Raw genomic sequence first — 21,444 nt, 5'->3', positions numbered from 1 at the left:
ACTCTCTAGAGGTGGGCAAAGCATTGCTGTTATTGTGGGTACCTGATTTGCTAGCACCGAAGAGCAGCCCCATAAGTTGCCTCTAGCTGCAGGAGTTTGGGCTCAGACTCCTGTATCTTAACCCGCTGGCAGCAGGGTCACCTCCCTTTTCTAGTCTGGCTCATGTCCCACCGTCTGGCTCAGGTGACCTGCATGCTGGTAGCTTTTGCATGTGCTATTCTGAGCCCTCTCTCTAGAACACTGGCATGTCCTACGCTGCCTTCAGTCATCCGTTTTTCTCCTCCCCTCTCTCTTTGGGCAGGTGTCAGAGCTGGTGAAAGTGTCCACCATGTCCAGTCCCAAAATTGTCCTGGCCATCACAGATCTCAGCTTGCCCCTGGGTCGCCGGGTCGCTGCCAAGGCCATTGCCGCTTTGTGAACACGGCTCCCCCTTCTGCGATGCTGGGTGAGGGGAAGGCGGGACAGAAGCCAGGGGGAGCGGACAATGGATCATCTCTGGCTGCATGGATCCTGCCTGTTCTCCATGCCAGGGGGACACCATTGCCGTGGAGCAGACTCCGAGTCACCAGTGAACCCTGAGTCTAGCAGTGCCTCATTCCCAGGAACAGCCTGGGTGGCTGGAGAAGCAGCTTTCCCCAGCACTAGGCGTGTTAGAGGTGCCGTTCTCTCCAGCCCATGTGGGATTGTGGTTCCCTATCGTCTGCTGATGCCGAATGCTGTTGGCTGTTCTTGGATCTTTTTTCCTAATATTTTAAGACTTAGTTTTTTTTATTCTCATAAAGCCCAGATGCTTGGGACTTCCCTAATAGCCTTTGTGCCAAGACGTGGCATCTTGAGAGACTGATGGTTTCCCTGGGGGCCCAGTAGCTGGTATATTTCACCACTTGCTGTTGGATCTGCGGAGTTGCGACTGAGTCCTGGACACGGGAACTGGAGCTGAAGAATGGCTCCGGGGACCCCACAGCTGCTCAACGCCTTCCTGTCTCCAGTACGTGCAGCTTTATCTGCTTCATCCATGGACCGGTGACTGAAACAAATGTGTCATGGGCCTTCGTCTCCAAACACCCAACAGAGCAGCAGCCACACGACATCTTGTCGGTAGCAAAGGTGGCACCTGCTGCGAGTTGCAGATCCCAGGGGTTTCTGCAGTGGTATTTTTAAATCTACAGGGGAGGCATAACTATTTTTTGCTAGATTAAAAGGGGGTGTTGTGGTGATTTCTTCTGTAGCCTTCTCTGGCGTGATCCTCTGCTGGTTTGGGAGTCTTCAAACTTTGCAGCCGCCATGGCTCTGCAGTCAAAATGTTGCAGCAGACAATTTATGCTTCCCTCCTGTCCCGATTAGCTCCATCGTGTAATGTCACCTGCCCGTGTGCGTCTGGGACGGGCTGTCGGCAGGGCGTGCCCAGATTCCTGTGGGAATAGCTTCCTGCTAGATTTACCCCGTTTCCTAAGTTTTGCTAAGATAAGCAGCTAGAACAGTGCAAGGGAGGGCAGATACGGCTCTGTTGCAGGGGGAAGAGGTGGCACTTAGTGCTTGTGGAGGACAGCAAGTAATACGATGGCTTGGAGCCACCTTGTTGCTATGCCCGCTTCCCCCACCCAGCTCTGCTGATGCCCCTCAGCCTGACCTGCTGCAGCCCCTGTCCCAGGCCTGTCCTGAGCAGGTGCTGCCAATCAGTCCAGATATCACTGGGGTGCTCCGCAGTACATGCCCTCACTGAGACCTGGGCAGAAATGAACCAGACTCACTTCTGCCACCTGGTGCAAGCTGAGTTCAAGTCCGTGGGCAATGAGGGTTCATCCCAGGTGATGCCAGAGGGGGAATTTCAGCATGGAATTTTCCATCACGCCTTCGGAGGTTGAAACGCTCATTCCCTTCTGCCGGCCAGTGTGTTTCTGACACCCTGTAAGACACCTGTTGTGTGCTACGACTGACTTGTACCATGTCTAATGATGCGTCTCCTGGGCTTGAATAAACCTACAATAAACCCCCGTGAGCAGATCATTTTCTGTGGCATTTCTCTCCTGTCGCCAAGCAGAGGAAGGAGCTAGCGGTTCTGAGATACAGTAAACTGAAGAGCAAGCACACCCTACAACTTTCAAATGCTCCTTCTCTCTCAATTCAGCCTGGTGCTTTTCTCCCCCTTCCTAAAACGCAGCCTTAGTGTGCTGCGGCTCTTGCCTGCTTTTCCCAGCTGTTCATGAAGCCAGCCCAAAATCTGCCCATTCCTCTCTCCTGGTGGAATGCATCGCGACGGGAAAGCGGGGTAGAATGGTTTAATGCAACCTTAATGTAGGGGAGTCCGGAGCTTGCCTTCCCCAACCAGAGGAAACCAACATTGCTTGCAAGAAGAAAGGATTCTTACACTTGCTGAAGTCTTGCCCCGCTTTCCATCCCAGAGGCAGCAGCATTATCTCAATCTGTATCTTCTGTAATTCCCTTTGGACTCTATTTTGTGCCTAATAGATTTATACTGTATCGATTCCTTTTGCTTTCAGATCTGCGGTCCATGACTCTTACATACAAGATCAATTTAAAAAATAAAAATACCGCTCTAAGGAGAGAAAAAGATCTATGAATACAGTGAGGTAGAGCCCCCAAACCTGTCTACAGCTCCCAGGGATATCAACAGACTTCCCCCTCAGCTCTGACAAGTGCTTGGAAGCCAGAGCATCCTCTGAAATGTGATGTGAGCCTGCCTGGGGAGAGTGTGTCTGATAACCACTGCATGTGTTTTTTTATGGAGTCAGGGTCCAGTGGTGGCAGTCAGGGACACTGGACTGAGCTTCCTAGGAAATCCCTGAGTGAGTGTGACCGTGGCTCGTGTGGATGAACCCCCGGATCATGCATGCGAGTAATTGTAAGTTCCTTTTGTTACAGCACTCCCTTGTCAGTGCTGGCGTGAGAACAGAGCTTTGATTCCGGGTAGTCGTTTGCCTGGAGTAAATTGCACAAGGCTCCTTTTAATTGCCCAGCCCTGGGCTTGGTCAGACTGTGACCATGCTGAGTTGCCTGGAGTATTATCTTATCGTGCACAGGCTGAGTGGGAGCAGTTGGCTTGGCTGAGGTTTTGCTGGTGTATCTTTTCTTTGCTCACGTGCTTTGCTCAAGACAGGAAAGTGAAAAGAATGGTCGTTGAGGGGCTCCTTTAGTTTTAACACTTGGCTTTCCCTGTTAGTCTCTCAGTAACTGGGCCCTTCCCCTTAAGTTCCCTGTGTTCTCAGGCTCTGATCCATCCCATTTCAAGAGCACGGTGGAGCTTGCCATGTGACTATCCTGACACGGGGCTCTCTGTCCAATTCCAGCCAGATAAAGACACCATTGACTGCTGCTTGAAACTGGAGTGAGCTGCTGTGGTGCAAATTGTGCCAGTCCTTGTCTACATCTAGTGGCTGCCCCAATGCAAACACTGATGGCTGGGATTGGGGAAAATCTCTAGGCTGGCGGAGGGTCTATTAGATTCCCCTCTGGCCAATTTGTACAAATCTCTGCTGTGTTAACTGGCCCTTTACCCATCTTGTCTTATTGCGTCAGACCGCTGGTCCCTCTCGCTAGTATCCTGGCTCTGAAACTGACTGGCTACTGCTTATTGAGTGGGGAAGTGAAATGTTAACACCTGGCTGGCTGGGCAGTGTTACCCAAGGTGCGGGAGGTTGGCGGACTCCTCCTTGCTCTCTGCAGCCATTTGCTGGTCAGATGGGTGGCAGATCTGCAGCGAGAGACTCTCCCTTTCGAGGTGGAGGTTCTGACACTTACCAGCATTGTCATCTTTGGGAAGAGTACCTAGGGGCTAGCTCAGGGCATGACCTGACTCTTGTAAGCTCTCTTCCGAATGATCTCCACTCCTGGTCACAGCTGGAGCGAACCAGGCCAAAGACATCAGTGCCATGAGTGGAATCTCCGAATTCGTCTGTTTGCCTGGATCTTTTGTTCTAGTTTGTCCTCAGGGGTTGTAGCACAGCTGAGAAGGGTGGATCCTTATTCTGGAACCTGCCGTATGGACCTTTCCAGGCAAAGCAATCTTTCTTACTCTGGCTAAGTCCATGCAACGTGCCCGGAGAGCGGATTCACCGCTAAGCAATGCCATTAAAAAGGATGCACAGAAATTCCTGCTGGGAAATGTCCATTGGGATTCCTTGCTGAACACCCCGTGTGACTCACGCACGCATCTGATTCAGGCAGTGAGCCATTGCTGAGGCAGCACCGCCTGGAACGGAACATGCCCCTGACGCAGTCCTGCATAGGAAATTCAACTCCGGTCTTGGAACTGGCCTCACCAAGCAGAGAGATTGCGGGGAGGGGAGACCAAGGGGCTTCTCACCAGCACAGTTTGCTTTGCCCTTAGTCCCTGCTCTGCTCCACGCATGCGACCCCTAGCAGGAAGCAGGCAGCGTGCCCCGAGAATTCACCAATCCATGGGAGGTTTGCCCATTGCTAAACGGGAGTGGTCGTTTGTGCTTCGGGAAACAGTGCGACTGTTCTCGCAGAAATGTTGCCTTTGAAAGCAGTGGGCGTCTTGCCATCGCCTGGGATTCTGCGTTGGCCCTTAGAGTGACTGGCTACAGAGTCCCCTCAAGAGCTTCCTTGAGACGCTCTCTGGCCTCCTATGGGATTGGGTAAGGGAGCACCATGTCCTAGAAGCCTGATGAGCATTTCCTTCCTGTTTGGCTGTCACATGGACCCACCCGCTGGCCAACAGTCGTGCACTGTGTCCGGGTAGGAGAGTCCGTGGCTGACAAGGAAAGATAAAGGGAGAGTTGGGACGCAGGCTTCCCAGTCCAGCCAGCTCCACTGTGTATAGTAACAAGGCTGGGCCGTTGTCCGCTGGCTTCGCCAAGTGGATTCAAAGAGCAGCGATAACGAGGCCCTTGCTGATGTAACCTCGTTATGTAACCTGGAGCTATTCACCCCACCCTCATTTTTTCAGAAAGGGAGGGGCGGCAGTAAAGGGGGCTCGTAAATCACTTGCCGCGGCTTTCAAGTGGTTGGGGTGCTCGGGGCGGTTGAGCAAGACTGCTGCCAGCTGACGTAGCAAAGGCAGGAGATGGGCGAGAGGGCTGCGAAATGGGTGATAGGGCTCATTGGCATGTGGCTGTAATGATGGCATAGTCATTCCTCGAGCCTGGGGGGTGGGGTGGGAACAACCCCCCCGCCCCCGGCTGCTACTCTTCTTCCTGTGATACAAGAGTAACGGACACTGCTCTTGGGTAATGTACAACTCCCTGCTGCAGGAGATTATCTTCAGCACCTTTTAAATTAGACAGGAGTAGCTCAGCATAGCATCTTGAGAGGCAGGAGCCAGGAGAGGAACGAGACCCGTTGCTTCTGTTTTAGGATTTGGTGGGAGCAAACAGTTCCTGTGGATGGCCCACAGTTGCACAGGCAGGTTCATTGTGGGTTTTTATGGCTTCCTCTAAAGCATTTGCTCTGGGATATTGGCAGAGGCCACTCTCTCCTCTAGGGTGGCAGCTTTCTACGTAACCCTGCCTGGCATCCCCTTTTATGATCTGATATCGTTGCGGCAAAGCAAACAGTTCTGACCGCCCCTGCACATATGCCTCCTGCCACCAGCCCAACCTTTGCCAGTTTTGCAAATGTTTGCCCTGCATTGGAAGGGCTTCCAGAGCCGCTGCCTCAGCAGCCCAAAGCGGGGCCGTCCCAGCCGTGCTTTCCTTGAACGGCTGGCTTTGCCTTACAGGAAGGGAGCAGGGTTTGGAGAACAGGTTTCCCGTAAATGCTGATAAGTGGGGAAGGTGGGGGTGGGGGGATGAATGAATGAGCTTGTTATACCTTTATGTCTGCTAAAGCTTGTGTGTGGGACGAGCCCCAAAAGAGCCGTGGCCAAAGGCACCTCAACGATATTGTCCAGGCAGTGAGATGGGATCGTCTCCCCCTGCAAGGGGGTGGGAACCCCAGCGCTTGGGACATTTAAAAACGACTTTGAGCAAAGTCGTGGAACACACTCACTGAGGAAATCCATCTTGCCACAGCAGCCAGGGGTGGTTTAGAGAGCCCCATAGGGATGTTCCAGTTCTCTGAGCTGATTTCCGCCAACCCACTAGGGTTGACTGGATTTGGAAAATTATAAGGGCGTGACGGGGGGTATTTAAAAAAAGGGAAACCCTTTGCTCATGGGACAGTGAATGATAGAGACTCTTGTGTCACTCCCCCTGCGTCATGCTCCCCACCTAACACCTACAGCAGGGGTGTCTGGGGGAGGCTGCGGCACCGTCATAGGATGAGGGGAAGCGTTTCTGGTAGCTGGGAAAGTAGCTGCTGTTGTAATCTAGGGAACTGGGGGAGAGAACTGTAACTACAAAATACCCCAGGAGCAGAATGAGGAAGAGCTGTCAACTCAGAGTCAATGCCGTCATAAAGTGATGCAAGAGGGCCGTCCATGTCTCTTCTGGGGAGCCCGCTCCACGCCTGCAGTAGTGCTAACCCCAGTCAGAGTGACCAGCTTTTTGCCAGGCTGGGGAGTGGACTTCTTTCAGGCCAGGTTGATCATCGTTGGTGGGACTGGAAAGATTTTCTGTGGTGAAAACCACAGTCCACTGTGGGGGATCTCCCCCTGGAGTAAAATCACCATGTGGCATTGTGATTTGCGTTATCTGAGGTTAGGGAAACTATATCACATGGGCCTGGGGGCCAGACACCACTGTTGGTACCTGCTGTTGCAAGGCAACAGATCTTGTCTTGGTGAGGTGAGGGGTAACGTCATGTTACCTTGGACTGACTCCTAAGCTCTCACAGGACAGCTGCTGGTTGTTCAGAGTGACGCAGCTTATGTGTGTGTGCTAACATGAGAAAGCTAGGCCTAGAGAGCAGGAGTGACTTAGCACAAGCTATGCAGTGGGTCGATAATGTACCTGGCAACCCAGACATCCCCTGCCTCAGTTTCCCCATCTGTAAAATTGGGATAACGATCCTGACCACCTTTGTTGAAGTGCTTGAATATCCACTGGTGAAGAGCTAGTATGTCCCCACCATACTAGTCCGGCCCACTCCTGAAATAAATCCCCCTCACAGCAGTAGTGAAAGAGGAATTCATGTTGGGCTGGAGTCACCCACACATCACGACAACCCATGATGTGCCCGAAATTGAAACTGACAGCAGAGGAGAGGGCCAGGGCACAACACGCTGGTGGGTTACTTTGTAAATTTAATTATCTGAAACCAGGCCACGCCCTTCCCCCTGCAGTTTTAAGAAGCCACATGGTAGAGCTGTGAGTAGTCCTAAGGTAACTGTGTGTTATGTCCCTCCCCGCATGACTGTGTTCCCTGAGGACACCAGTCTGCCGCTGCTGCCTGCCGATGGAGTTACTCCTTTAGCCCAGGCTGTAGAGGTCTGTGATACAGTGCTGACCTGGCAACTTGTGCCCATTGTGGCTGACTGGTGCTAAGGGGGCTTGTGGGAGGCTTCAGAGAGAGATGTAGCAATCGACTGGAAGGGCTGCTGTAGCACTGGGGGCTGAATTTCTTCTGCAGAAATGTTTCCTGCCTCCCGTTTGCATCAGTATTCCTCTGTGTGTGTGTGTGTGTATAAATAATATGCAACCTAGATACCATTAACTTGGGTTTGAATAGAGTCTGGGAGTGGCTGGGTCATTACACATATTGCATCTATTTCCCTAAGTAAAGTATCCTCACACCTTCTTGTCAACTGTCTAAATGGGCCATCTGGATTATCACTACAAAAGTTTTTTTCTCCTGCTGATAATAGCTCATCTTAATTAATTAGCCTCTCACAGTTTGACTTTCCACAGTATGCATCCAATGAAGTGAGCGGTAGCTCACGTTATGCTCAAATAAATTGGTTAGTCTCTAAGGTGCCACAAGTACTCCTTTTCTTTTTGCGAATACAGACTAACACGGCTGTTACTCTGAAAACAGTTTGTATGGTAACTTCCAACTTCTCTCTGTGTGTGTGTGTGTGTATATATGTATATATATGTATATAATCTTACTATATGTTCCATTCTATGCATCCAATGAAGTGGGCTGTAGCCCACGAAAGCTTATGGTCTAATAATTTGTTAGTCTCTAAGGTGCCACAAGTCCTCCTGTTCTTATTCCTCAGTAGTTCACTAACGTCACAGAAATGGGCAGGAAGGGACATCAAGAGGTCATTAAGACCAGCCCTCTGTGCTGAGGTGGGACCAAGTGAACCCAGACCATCCCTGACAGATGTTTGTTCAGCCTGTTCTTAAAAACCTCCCGTGATGGGGATTCCACAACCTCCCTGGGAAGCCTGTTCCAGAGTTTAGCTACCCTGAGAATTAGGAATTTTTTCCTAATATCTCACCTAAATCTCCCTGCTGCAGATTGGAACACGCTCACTGAGGAAATCCATCAGATTAACCCTGTTACTTGTCCTACCTTGAGTGGACATAGAGAAGAATTGATTCCTACCATCCTCTTTATATCAGCCATGATCATATCTGCAGACTGATCAAGTCCCCGTCAGTCATCTTTTCTCAAGACTAAAGGTGCCCGGGTTTTTAACCTTTCCTCACAGGCCAGGTTTTCTAAACCTTTCATCATTTTCGTTGCTCTCTTCTGGACTCTCCCCAGTTTTCTTAAAAACGTGGCACTCAGAACTGGACCCAGGACTCCAGCGGAGACCTCACCAGACCACCTGTGTCTTCCCTCTGACACTTGTGTGGATGCGCCTCCGACTGAGACTGGCCTTTGTCACAGCTGCATCACGTTGCTGACTCACGTTCAGTTTGCCCTTCCCTGGAAGCCCCGGATCCTTTTCAGCGGGACAACTGCCCAGCCAGTTACTCCCCTGTTTGTAGCTGTGCTCGCTTGCTAGAGAGGAGAGTCAGCGTTCCCTCGGTGTGGCACAGCTGAGAAGTGGGCGAGTGACTCCACTAAGATTACCTGGGAAAGCACCAGCCTGCAAGGTCGGGGCAAGCTGGGTGGACTTGTGCCAGCTAAGCTGATGTCCAGGTCCAACCATCTGTCCTGGGGAAGCTATTCCCCTCTGGATAACTGGTGACAGGGTCATTGGCCCAGGGAGAGCGGGTGCAAACATGAGTCTGGTGCTTGGAGCGCTCCCCTGGGAGGTGGGGGACCCAGCATTCAATCCCTCTGCTCCAATGGCTTTTTATTATTGATTATCCGAAGTGGAGCAGCTCCAACAGGAGGCCGCGAAGGAGCCCTGCGTCAGACGATCCCCTCGCCCCGTTGTTGGGGCATTCACTGAGAGGTGGCAGAGCCCAGTTCGAATGGCTTCTCCCCTTGGGGGAGGGGGGACCTGGACCGGGGGACTCCCACATCCCAGCGGAGTACCTAACCACGGGGGGGCAGCTGCTCCTGCTGCCACTACTGCCCGGGGTGTGTAAGCTCACCCCAGGGGTCTCATCCACTCCGTGAGCTTGGTGCATGCTTACTGGGTCTGGCCTGGAGGGGAGCTAGGTGATCACCCCTCCTCCCCTGGTTTGAGTGTCACTCCGGGGCTTATCTGGGGTGGGCTGCAGCGCACATGGTCAGAGGCAGAAAAGTAACTGGAAACTTTCACTTCCACAGTGTAGGTGCTCAGCCATTTTAGGCACCTGCAGGGCCTTGTGAATCCTGGAGGAGCCTCACTCTGGGTTTAGATTTCAAAATTTTATTAAAGCTAATGTTAAAAAAAGGGTATAATGCGCAGGTTGGGGAAAGAGTGTCTGTACATCTGGCTATAGTGCTTAGATTATCCACAAACACAAAGTTACTTTTTTAAAAGTTATATGATACACAGAGTACATAATCAGCAATAGCCCAAATTTAGGTGAAGAGATTTAACAATACAGTTTAGATATTAGAATCCGAATACTCGGGTACATCACTCATGAAAAGTTGCACAGAGATTTGGTTGTGGAAAGCAAAATATATAGAATTATATATCGAATAAATTAAATATATAGAATTAGGTTGGTTGTCCATTTAGAAAATACAATCCATGAGGAAGTATTTGTTATTTTCCTGACTGCGCTTCTCGTCGGCCTCCAGCTCATCCCTCCTGGTATTGCCAGTGTGCGGTGGTGTGTTCTGTGTAGATGTCCCTCGACCACCTGATGGCGTCCGACACCATGGGTTGCCGCCTCAGCTGAGCGTAGCGTTAACCGATTCCGCATTCTCTCAGCACTCGCTTGTTACTGGGGTCCCAGGGGCCTAAGGCTCCAATGATCAGTGCGTGTGTCTGGATCTGGCCCTTAGCTCTCAAGGTTTTGGCCAGAGAGGCATATTTCTCCACCTTCCGAGCTCGGGCGTCGTGGAAGGCCGGGGTCCTGTTCTCAAAGGGCATTGTGCCGTCCACCATGATGATCTTCTTCCGGTCCTCGCTGGTGATGATGATGTCCGGTTGCAGTTGGCTGTTGGTTCCGGGGATGGCAGAGTTTACGGCGACCTTCCCCACGGGTGGTGGGATGGCTCTGGCCAGGTGGTCTTGGATGGCGTTGTGTTGCAACTGCCAAGCTCTCGAATGGGGCTTGCAGCTACGCAGGAGGTGGGGTGGCATCTCGTTGGCATAGCCGCATTTTCTGCATCGCTTGTCCCGATTCCCGTGGCGGAGGGCTCTGTTCAGTGGGACGCAGTGCTACGGTGACTCCAGCTCTGGCTGCCTTTCTGGAAGAGATGCTTTAGCCAAACACAAGTGATTGGGCTCAGGGCAGGGTAACCATTAGAAGCAGGTCCTACTAGGGGAGACCTACTGGTTCCTCCTGGCCTTAACCTCTGTTAGCATTAGGCCTGGGGGTACTTAACCTAGGAGGTCTGCTTCAGATTCAAATGCAAATGTGATCTCAGGCTTAGACAGAGGAGCAATCCCCTTATCTGCGTCCCCACCACTGGCTGGCCCTGGGGGAGGGGAGGTAGTCCAGACTGTACAAGAGAGTCTGTATTTATTCTGGGCCATTAGAAATCAGGCCTGTGCTCTCTCTGATCTCTCAGAACAGCTGGGAGTTGGTGAATAATGACAGGGGAGTCCCCCTCTTCCCTTTATCTTGAGCCGATGGTCAGGCAGGAGTGTAGCAATAGTGGAAAGCTTTCTGGCTTCCCAGGGGGAAAACCCTCTTGCCTCTGTTAGATGTACATCAGGGTGACCTTCCCGAGGGGACTGGGATCTACATGCCTGGGCAGCAGCCTGGCCCTGATACCATCTCCCTCTTGATCATCCCCTGGCTCTTGCTCTGGGTCTTCCCACCCTGCTGACTTCTTTGGCCTTTGCAATAGTTTAATCCCCTGCAGCTGCAGCCCCATTGGTTTAACGCTGCACTGAAGCCAGAAGCCCCCGAGGCAGAGCTCCTGCTGAGGAGCCCAAGGGGGAGCAGAAATCGCTGGGGAGGCCTGTTTGCTGCCCAGCCTAACTGTGCAGCATCCGGAGAGTCCAAAGCCCCTCTGCGTAGTGGGGTGTCAAGTGTTTGCAGCAGTGAGTTCCAATGGTGGGTTGAGGGATGGGATGGAGTGAAAGGTAAGGATGGTCCTTGCTCTGAGGAGTTGACCATCTGAAAGTCTCCTAACGTGTGTGTTCCCCTCCCCCCTTTGTGCCTCAGTTTCCCCATCTATAAAAATGGGGTTAATGATCCTGACTCTGCTTTTGTGACGTGCTTTGGGATGTATGGGGGGAAAGGGCAGCCCAGGAGCTAGGCATTGTGATTAAACTTCAGTGGTGCCCACTCACCCAACGTTCGGGCTTTCACGTAAAGTCCCGGTCCTTGAAGATGAGAGAGCGTGGGAGAGCCTCACCTTTCTTTAAAAAAAAAAAAAGTCAAAAGTCCAGATGCTCACTGGTTTCTCATGCCTGGGCCCAAGTCCTCCAGCTGCTGTGGCTGTGGAGAGCAGCTTGCAAACATGATCCGAGTGCAACCTGGAGATTAAAAACCAGAAGGTAAATTAAAAAGACCCGCGTGTGCTGTATTCTTTTCTTAAAAAAAAAAAAAAACCTCAATTTTCAAACCAATCCTTCTGGTGCCGGGGCTGGTTCAAGACTTTTGCACACTGGGGTTGGTGTTGATCATTTATTTAGGGTTTGAGCCAAGCCGCAGAATAGGACGTTGTTCCAGATCAGCCTGCCAGCCCCTTGAAGGCCATTTTCAGCCCCAGAGAGTTCGATCCAGCAATTAAGCATGTTGCAGGGGACGGTCTTTTGTCCTTAGCAGGTGATTTTTTAGGTGCAGTCGTTCTGCTGTCAGGAGGTGGGATGGGGGGCGGAGGCCAGGTCACTTGCCGTACCTGCACTCAGTGCGGGTGCCTCTGGGTCTGGTTTGGGAAGCAGACCCCTTGGGGGGGCACAGACCAGCTTGTCCTGTTATATTTTGACGGCTTCTGATTCAGCTCTCGAGCCGCTGGATTGGCTAGCTCTGATTGCACTGAGTGAAGATTGGGGGAACGCCTTGTGCGATGCTGTACGGAATCTGGGGGACACTTTAGGATATTATGAATACCAGTATTGTAAAACTGCAGAGAGATATGCCATGTAAGATATCTGCAGAAATGTTATCATTTGCCAGATGTGATAATCTCATTTATGTGTTTGTATCACCGTTGTATTGTGGGTTATACACATGGATGTATTTCAAAACTTGTGCTATGCTTCTGAGTGACCCCCCCAGACAGTTTGGCATCAGCACTTCTGAGCCTGCTTGATGGTCCATTAAGGACCATCAGCTATACAGCTGACCCATTCAGAGGGGCATGCCCATGGACAGAACTCTAAGGCTTCCAAGCCACGTGCTGGACAGCTTGTATTTGGAACAAAGAAATCAAACTGCCTGGCAAAAGACTGTAAAAGGCAGCTGCATCTTCTTCATTTTGTCTTCAGTCCTGCTTCTTACCTCTGGAGTAGCCTTTCTACAAGTAGCTATTACCAGCAGGACAGTGGGGTGGGAGGAGGTATTGTTTCATATTCTCTGTGTGTATATAAAGTCTGCTGCAGTTTCCACGGTATGCATCCGATGAAGTGAGCTGTAGCTCATGAAAGCTCATGCTCAAATAAATTGGTTAGTCTCTAAGGTGCCACAAGTACTCCTTTTCTTTTTGCGAATACAGACTAACACGGCTGTTACTCTGAAACCTTTCTACAAACTGAAGCTCTGAACAAAGGACTGAATGGCCCATCCAAGCTTTGGATGGGTTCCAGGGAGAATATCAAGCCAGCAAACTTGCCAATACTGCTAAGAACCTGATCTATGGACTCTGAAGTCTTTGTGTGTATGTGACTGTTTTACCTTTTAATATCTCTCTTCTTCTTTTTTCTTTATAATAAATCTTTAGTTTTATCCACTAAAGGATTGGCTGGCAGCCTGGTATTTTGGGTAAGATCCAAACCTCTACTGACCTGGTGACGTGGCTGACCCTTTGGGGTCAGAAGAACATTTTGTATATGTGAGCAGAGTTTTTTAAATAACTTCTCTCTGTACTGGAGCTAGGTGCTGGCTGGGACCCAGAGAACTGGAATGCCATAAAGGGGGCTTGTGTGAGTTCTTTTTTGCTTCTTGATAACCAGAGTGGGGGATCAGAAGCACAGTTTGTGACTGGTCTGGGAGTTTAACTTCAGTGTTAACCAGTCTTGGGAGTATCGGTTCTCCCTTCTGCAGCCTGCCCTGACTGTGGCATTTCCAGTGAGGGCTTCCCCAGGCACCCCGGGTCTGGCCCCACTTGTATCCAGTCCGAGTGCTGCTGCGACGATTGTTCTCCTCGCCTGTTGCTTTGATCGGTCTCCCCTCTCTTTGCATCCCACCCTGGCTTCCCCTTCTCTATTGCATCAAACAATCGCTGCTCATCCTCACTGTCAAGGCCCTTCACAGCCTCTCCCGCTCTCATTCGCTATCCAGATATCGACTACCCCCTCTGATCAGCCTCCGTCACCCACTTGTGGGGGGCAGAATGCCTGGAGCATCAGGTTTGAACCCCTCAATCCCAGCCGACCTGGCTGAACCCCCTATCCTGAGATCGGTTAACTGAGCGCTGTGCAGTACAGTTGGTGGGTGAGGGGAATGAGACCAGCACCCTCTCTGCCCTGGCTGGACATGAGAGAGCCCTGCTCCCACGCTTCACCCCCGGGTCCTTGGCCCAGAGCTCTACCTTTCCCACGCTGCGATAAGATGGAGCCACGGGAGCACCCGCTCCAGATACAGAGAGCCCTTGTCTGAGCAGAAGCCTCAAGAGCAGGGGTGTTCAGGAAGGGGACAAGAATTTGGGGTAATGCAGAGGACGTGGGAAAGATTCTTATCCCCTTCAAGTGCTCCTTGGTCTGGTGACAGCTTTCCCCTCCCTGCTCCTGAGATGTATCTCCCTAGGGTTCTTGAGCTGTTGAATTGCTGGAGCTCCTGCTCTCTCTGAAGCTTTGGGCATGAACTTTTTCAAAGGAGCTGGAGATATTTGGTGCCAACATCCCATTGAGGGCTGGCGCCAACTCCCTTTGTCTCCTTTGAAAATCCCCGTCTAGCTCTGTAATGGGCTGAAGGGTTAAACGGCTTTGACCTTCGAACAGGTCTTCCATCTCTTGTGTTTAATATTAGATTAATTCTCCATGGCTGGGCCATATCCAGCTGCAGGCATTTGGGCTGGATGGGCTGGCATGAAGCTGAGCACTTTGGACAAGTAAAGAGAACTATTAACTAACCACGTGGGGGTCTCTTTGCTAGATAAGGGACTGGTTTATTTCTGGTTAAACATGCTAGCGCTTAGGATCCCCGCCTCCCGATACATTCAGCCAAACACGTGCTTTAAAAAGTACCAAAATATGTTTATTTCTCTTTTTTAAATAAAAATACAAATCGATTTGGTCTGAGCCAAAGCCCAGCCAACCACAGTAATAAATAGAACACATTGAAATATAAACTAGTTCAAGACAATTACAAAATATTCTCCTCTGCTGGGCATTTGGCCAAGCTAATAGGCAAAACTCCAGAATTTGTCAATGAAGATCTTGCATTTATTCTTTTAATTAAACTCCAACCATTCAAGAATGGACATTCTTCATCTGGATCATCTGGGGAGGTAGAATTGCACAGTCTTCTCTAATCTAGTACAATGTGATTTATATCAAAATGCATGTGAGTTGTCTGTTGGTGACAGCTTTGAAACATACAGGCAACACCAATCCCTCCAGCCCAGTCCACACTGGTTGGATTCAGTGTAGCTGGAATTTGAACCATACAGAAATCTGGTAGGATTCACGTCTGAGCCATTTTCGGCAAAAAATCATTTGAAATTAAAGGAGCGATAATAGTTTAATAAGAATTAAGATGTAAATAATTAACTTAAATTATAATAAATAAAATCAATGTGACCTGAATGTAAATCTAATGGGTGAACGAGGAGGAACGGTGGATTGTGCATTTGTAAAATATAAATATATAAAAATAATATAAAAAGTTACAGAAAAACTGGTTCATTCATATCACACTCTCCTGGTTTCTGGGAGGGTGAGCTGGCTATGCATAAGCAATACCCCAGCCAAGGACTTTGCTAATTAAGGAGCCTGCCCTCCTGCCAAGTCTGTTAAATAATAATCAGTTTTGCATAAATGCACTGTTACAACAAAAACAACATTAGCCAGTTCTGTCCCTGCACTGCCCACAAGCCAGGAAGGAAAATGACATTTTAAAGTGCCTTCATCTGAGGATAAAGGGGATTACCCCCCTTTTATAGATGGGGAAACTGAGGCAAGGATCAGGGAAGCAACATACATAAGGGCATGCAGCTAGTCAGCGGGCAAGCCGGGAATGGAACCCAAGAGCCCTGACCCATTTACCCGCCCCCCCCGGCAGGCTTGTGTTCAAGCAAGGAGTGAAGTGGCTTGGGCCGAGTACTGCGCTCCGTCCGTGCTTGGGGGCTAATCCAAAGCTCCGGAGGCTTTCCAGAGCGCAGCTTCTCCACGCTCAATGGCTGAGTGCTCCCAGCAAACCCCTCTCTGCAGGTGCTTTGACTTTCTACTCCCTCAGACCTTGCCCTTGGCTGGACAAGAAAAAAATTAACCCTCACACCAGCTTTGTGAGGTAGGTAAACATTAGCATCCCCCATTTGACAGATGGGGAAACTGAGGCACTGATTGTTGCCCAAGATCCCACGGGGAGTTGGGCCAGAGCTGGTACTAGACCCAGGAGCTTTTGGTTCCCAGTCTTATACTTGGTCCAGCTACCAAAGAGCAAAAACCTGGTACTGGAGATGCTCATTTGTTTAAATATTAAACAGTAACTACATTGCACACACACATAAAAATGCACATCCAGCAGCCCAGGCCCTGCTCCTGGATTTTCTGATGCTGCAAAACATTCAATGATGTTGCCTGTGATTCGTTATAAAGGAAATGGATTTTGACTTTAAAAATATACCGTAGACCAGTTGCACTTAAATACTTCTGCCAACGGATTCCAAACCCCCATAAATATTAAATAGTGATAAATATTAAATAAGCTGGGCAGTGTTTGCACTGGGGCCGTGTGCGTGGATCCACCAGCCAATGGTGAAGCTCACAAATGAGAAATAAATAACCTTTATGGAGCATAGGGTGACCAGATATCCCGATTTTGGAGGCACAGTTCCAGTATTTGGGACTTTGCCTTATACACCCACCCACCCATAAAGCTCCCCCTTAGATCTCAAAGCCGGGAGCGTCCCCAAGGCATGGGACTTCTCAGGCTCCAACGCTGGGCAGGAGGCTGCGGTGGGGGAAGCGCGTCCCTGCACCCCTTCACACCAGCGTGAGGTGGCGGAGGGCCCGGAAGGCCGCCTCCAGGAAGCGCTTGAAGTTGGCGGGGATGATGAATCCGCTGGCTTGTTTGTCAAAGTCGGACGAGAGGCTGGGGAGGGTGCCATGGCCCTCGGCCTTGGGGTACGTCACAGTGTTCAGCCCCAGATCCTCCATCTAAAGGAGCGGGATACAGTAAACAGCATTAGCAGGGGCCCCGTGGAGCCAGCACCTGGCGCACCCGGGGAAGCTTCACCTTTGCTGCAAGGCCCTGCCCTGCCTGGCTCCCCACATGGGCCACCTGATCTGGGTGAAGGCTGCCAGGATCCTGGCTGCATCCAGGGGCCCTGCCTCCCCTGATGGCCTGGTCCCACCCACCGGGGGAGCAAGCGGAGCTGTGTACCTGCTGCTGGATGTTAGTGGACAGGTTTGAGACGTCCAGCCGGAGGGTATCCACTAGGCTGGAGTGAGCCGGCAGGAGCTGGAGGAGGATGGCGAGGTGGCCGTGGTAGATTTGAAGTCCATCCCGGATCTGGCTGAAGCAGGCATCCTGTGGGCACGAGAAGGAAGGAGTTGAGAGAGGAGGCCTGAGCTGGGTGCTAGCTCTTTAGTGACCTGGTTTGCATCAAGTTTCCTGTGCAATGTCTATCCCAGCGAAACACATTGGCCGCGGTGACAGTGCAGCATGGAAGGGGTTAACTGTAACTGCAGTAGGCCAGCAGTTCCCCTTCCCCCTGGAGGGGTAGGGACTCTCCTCGAGTCATGGCTTTAGAGCAGGGCTGGAAAACGTGACCACCAAGCTCAAGACCCTGCAAGGGCCGGAGACTCCCCCCAGCCCAGGCTGACGGATCCGTGAAGTTCAGCTAGGCAGCACGGGCCCCTCCCTCCCTTGCCACTGGGCCGCTGGGGATCAGCGAGGGCGGGAAGTGCTGAGTCAAGTTACAGAAGCGTTTGCTAGGGCTGTGAGGAAGCCTCCCTCTCTTTCTAGCTCGCTGCCCCCGCCCGGCTATTTTTGACTGGGGTATTCTGAGGGTTGGGTTTAAAAGCCAGGCCCTGGCCTGGGAGCCCAGCTTTGGACGTAGCCGAGAGGCCAGCTGTTGAGCCGCGAGAGGCGTCCGGACTCTGTGAAGCTGGCAGAGGAACAGGGTTGAAGTGGTTCCATGGCTGTTGTTCTGGAGAAGGCTGCCGTGGCTGGAGAGAAGCCAAAGCTGAGAACCAGCCGCTCATGGCAGGAGTGCCTTTCCTTCACCCCCGGGCCGGGAAGCACCGTGGGGGTGCTGCTCCTGTGCTCCTGCCACAGGCAGGAGTCGGTACGACCGGGAGCTTGGGCTTCCACTGTCAGTGGGAACAAGCTCGGGCCTTAGGCCGCAGCCCAAGGATTGCTCCCGACTCCCCACCCCGACCGTGCTGTAGTCCCTTGCGGTCAGACTCACCACTTGGAAGGTCTTGCTGTGACACTGGTTCAGCGGAGCCTGGGAAATGCCCAGTTTTTGCTTGACAAGCATCAGCTCCTCCTCGTTGCAGAGCTGAAGGGTCGTGCACTGAGGTGGGATGAGAAGAGAAGGTACAGTCAGGAGGAGGGCATTATAAACCAAGTATTGCCTCGGCAACAGCTAGCGATTGCTGTTACTGGACCCCAGTATGTGCTAAGAATGCGACGGCCAGGGTGTGTTCCAGACGCCACCCACAACCCTGCAAACTTTACCCACTGAACTCAAGTGCAAAGTTCTACACTTAGGGAGGGGGGGGGAAATCCAATGCACAACTGCAGAATGGGGACTGGCTGGGTAGGCAGTGGTCTGAAAAGGATCTGGGGGCAGGTCACAGACTGAATACGAGTCAACAGTGTGATGCTGTTGTGAAAAAGGCTAATACCGTTCCGAGGTGTATTAACAGGAGCATTGTATGTAAGACATGGGAGGGGACGACCCTATTCTGCTCTTCATAAGGCTTCAGATGTATTAAGAGTTGTTGTAAAGAGGATGGGGATCAATTGTTTTCCGTGTCCACTGAAGGTAGGACAAGAAGTAACAGGCTTAATCTGCACGAGGGAGATTTAGGTGAGATGTTAGGAAAAACCTTCTAACCATCAGGGTAGCTAAGCTCTGGAAAAGGCTTCCCAGGGAGGTTGTGGAATCCCTGTCACTGGAGGTTTTTAAGAGCAGGTTGGACCAACACCTGTCATGGATGGTCTGGGTTTGCTTGGTCCTGCCTGGAGTCCCTTCCAGCCCTGCCTTTCGCTGATTCTATTATTCTCGCCTGCCTTTTCCCAAGCAATGTTTTCCTATTTTCATTTTTGCATTGTCCTTTCCTTTGGCACGGCCCCGGGAATAGCAGGAAAGGAGAGGGACTCATTGGCTGGCGTGGTTGTGCGAGACCTTGGAAACTGGACCAAAGCAAACAAATCCACTGGCTATGTGAATAAGACTCCCTGCCCCATAGGGTTAAAATACTGGCAAGCACTAGCTGTAATCTCCAGGAAACATGCCCCTTCGGATCCCCCGGGCCAGCAGCCTGGCCAGTGTCTGCTTCCAAATTTAACGCGATCAGTGCGAAAAAAGGTTTTTGGGGCCAAATCCTAAGGGCCCGATCCTGAAAACACCTCAGTGTGGGAGTAACATTGAACTAAACAGGGCTGCTCGCCTGAGGAAAGAGAGCTGCAGAAATGCATGAGGATCAGGCCAAACAAACTGCAGTCCAAAGCCTGAAGAGGAGGGTTCACGATCCTCAAATCTGCTCTCTGCCTGCATCAGGCAGGGGCAGAGTGACCAGAAGGGGAAGGCTGCATGGACGGATCCTCTACCTAGTGGCTGGGTAAATTGTCAGGCCTGGTCCCTGAGAAGACACTTGTCCAGGAGAAGGAGCAGCCTGCAACTCCTCTGGGAGGCAATGGGTCCCTGTTTCTGGTTCTTGCTTTGAGGGAGGTGAAGACGCACAGTTCCTCTTGCTCCTGTTGTGTATTTCGTGCTGGGGGCTGAAGTTTGCTACATTTGCTGGATCAGGAAGGCCCTTGTCTGTGACCCTGCCAGCTGAAGGTAGTGGGGACCTGGTCAGGCATCTGTCCCTGGGGAAGATCAGCACAACTTCACGCTGCTCTACAGCAAAGGGTCTGACGCCGTGGAGTGATCTCCCAATCTGTCTTGTCCGGCTGCTAAGTCCTGCCGCCCAACCCAAGGCATAGCTGCTGGGGAAGCCTGTCTGTCTGGATCTCTGTCTGTCTGCGAGCCTGGGGCTGAGATCCTCAGCAGAGATGAAGCCTCCGGATCAGAATGTCAGGGCCCCACCCCTGAGTGCTCAGTGCTGCAGGGATCCTCCCGTGTTACAGTTTAACGCACTGTGCAGCTCCCCCAAAGTCCCCTCCAGCCAGGCTGCAGCCCCCAGCATCACTTCCGAGCGACAGACCCCAAATCGCCAGGGAGGGGTGTAGCTGTAGCTTTCTCATCTGCTGTCACGAAGCCCCTTTGTGCAGGTCACAGATGAGCCCCTGGGTCCATTGCATGGCCCACCCCCACCCCAGACCTCGGCTGCCCTCAGTGCCTCTCCCACTGGTTTGTGTCGAGCAACTCACCACAAGCTCCTGCACCTGGGCGACGTCCCCTTTGATTTTGCGGATGTATTCCAGGTCCTTCTGCAGGAATTGCTGGAAATCCTGATCCCCGGAGAACTCTGGCAGGGGAGCTGCGTGCAGCATGGTGCACCCCAAACACAGCACAGTGCTGGCTAGCAAGGGCAGAACAGCTGGGGGTGAAGGGAGGGGAGAGAGGAGCAGAGTCAGTCAGGTGAGTGCAGAGGAATCCAGATGTGGCCTCAGATGCAGAGCGGGAGACGCACCCTCTCTGTGTTCAGAGGAGATAGTCGGTTGGGGGCCCAGTCTGCTGGGCACTACACATACACATAGTGAGAGGCAGGCCGTGCCCAGGAGAACTTGCAGTGGAAACTGTTCTCATGTGAGCATCACTGCAAAGTGCGTTGGTTCCCCCACTCTCTGCCCAAGGAGCTTAGTCTAAATAAACACAAGCTATACATTAAAGCGTTTATAGTTCAAGTTAGACCAAGACTTTGACTTAAATCGCCTCTGCTTTCTGATGCTCAGAACTCTCAGAATTTTTTTGTAGTGAGGCAAACTCACCCATAACATGCATTAAGAGTAAACCCTACCTGTTAAAACATAATCCAGCCTGTATAAAACACATGCCTCTTAAATTGTATGCGTATTTGTCCTCCCAGCTATTCTTTCCCTGGTTACACTATAAATAGGCAAATATACCAGGAAGAAGGAAGAAGAAAAAGTTTTTTGTTTTTTTGTTTTAAATCAAACAACCCAAACCTCCCAAATAGTAAATGTAGACATTGCTGTTCACCAAATCACACTTACCAGCCCCCTCACCTAGAATAAATCCAAGCAGTTTGCTACTAGGAAATCAGTGGCTATGGTATCTCGCTGTCGAGTGAAGGTTCATACTTACTTTGGAGAGATCTCATTCTAAATGCTTGGAATCTTCTCAGTATCTCCTCCCCTTTTGAGTTTATGACGGTTACCGGGAACGTGAATAAGACAGACGCAGAGCTGCACTAGTCCCTTTCAGTTCACGAATGTTGAACCTCTCATCAATATGGGACATTTATAGTCTTGTCAGGGAAAATTCATTCTGATGAAATGATTAAGCAAGTGTGACAAATCGCTGGGCACATGGACATCAAATTCCTAGAATGCCTATTTTCACAGATGTGAGTTTTCAGGTTTTGCAAAATGTGGGGTTTCT

The 21,444-nt window shown here is 51.2% G+C and overlaps 2 protein-coding genes across 6 annotated transcripts in view; one reads left to right on the top strand and one right to left on the bottom strand.

The window, feature by feature from the left end:
- The window catches only part of MED24 (mediator complex subunit 24), a 35,454-nt gene extending 33,447 nt beyond the window's left edge, over nt 1–2,007 (top strand). For all 3 annotated transcript variants that reach the window (XM_075123716.1, XM_048830139.2, XM_048830138.2), the window contains exon 26: nt 302–2,007. In XM_075123716.1, the coding sequence (XP_074979817.1) occupies nt 302–418 (117 nt within the window). In that variant the 3' untranslated portion in view covers nt 419–2,007. The remainder of the gene's footprint in view (nt 1–301) is intronic.
- Nucleotides 2,008–14,713: 12,706 nt separating this feature from the next.
- Nucleotides 14,714–21,169, bottom strand: CSF3 (colony stimulating factor 3). Of its 3 annotated transcripts, none has more exons than XM_075123645.1 (5): nt 21,069–21,169; nt 20,250–20,419; nt 18,115–18,222; nt 17,085–17,231; nt 14,714–16,858 (listed from the first exon to the last, which is right to left on the bottom strand). In XM_075123645.1, exons 2-5 carry the CDS (start codon nt 20,370–20,372, stop codon nt 16,685–16,687), a joined length of 552 nt encoding a protein of 183 aa, XP_074979746.1. In that variant the 5' UTR covers nt 20,373–20,419; nt 21,069–21,169; the 3' UTR covers nt 14,714–16,684. The 3 variants fall into 3 exon arrangements, with proteins under 3 accessions (XP_074979746.1, XP_074979745.1, XP_048686381.2); XM_075123644.1 differs by having other exon boundaries at nt 21,057–21,167; XM_048830424.2 differs by lacking the exon at nt 21,069–21,169 and having other exon boundaries at nt 20,250–20,734.
- Nucleotides 21,170–21,444: the final 275 nt, after the last annotated feature.

The sequence above is a fragment of the Caretta caretta genome, chromosome 27 (genome assembly GCF_965140235.1).
Source record: "Caretta caretta isolate rCarCar2 chromosome 27, rCarCar1.hap1, whole genome shotgun sequence".
Taxonomy (NCBI): domain Eukaryota; kingdom Metazoa; phylum Chordata; order Testudines; family Cheloniidae; genus Caretta; species Caretta caretta.
The sequence above is the reverse complement of the archived record's forward strand: the minus strand, read 5'-3'. Positions and strand labels throughout refer to the sequence as shown.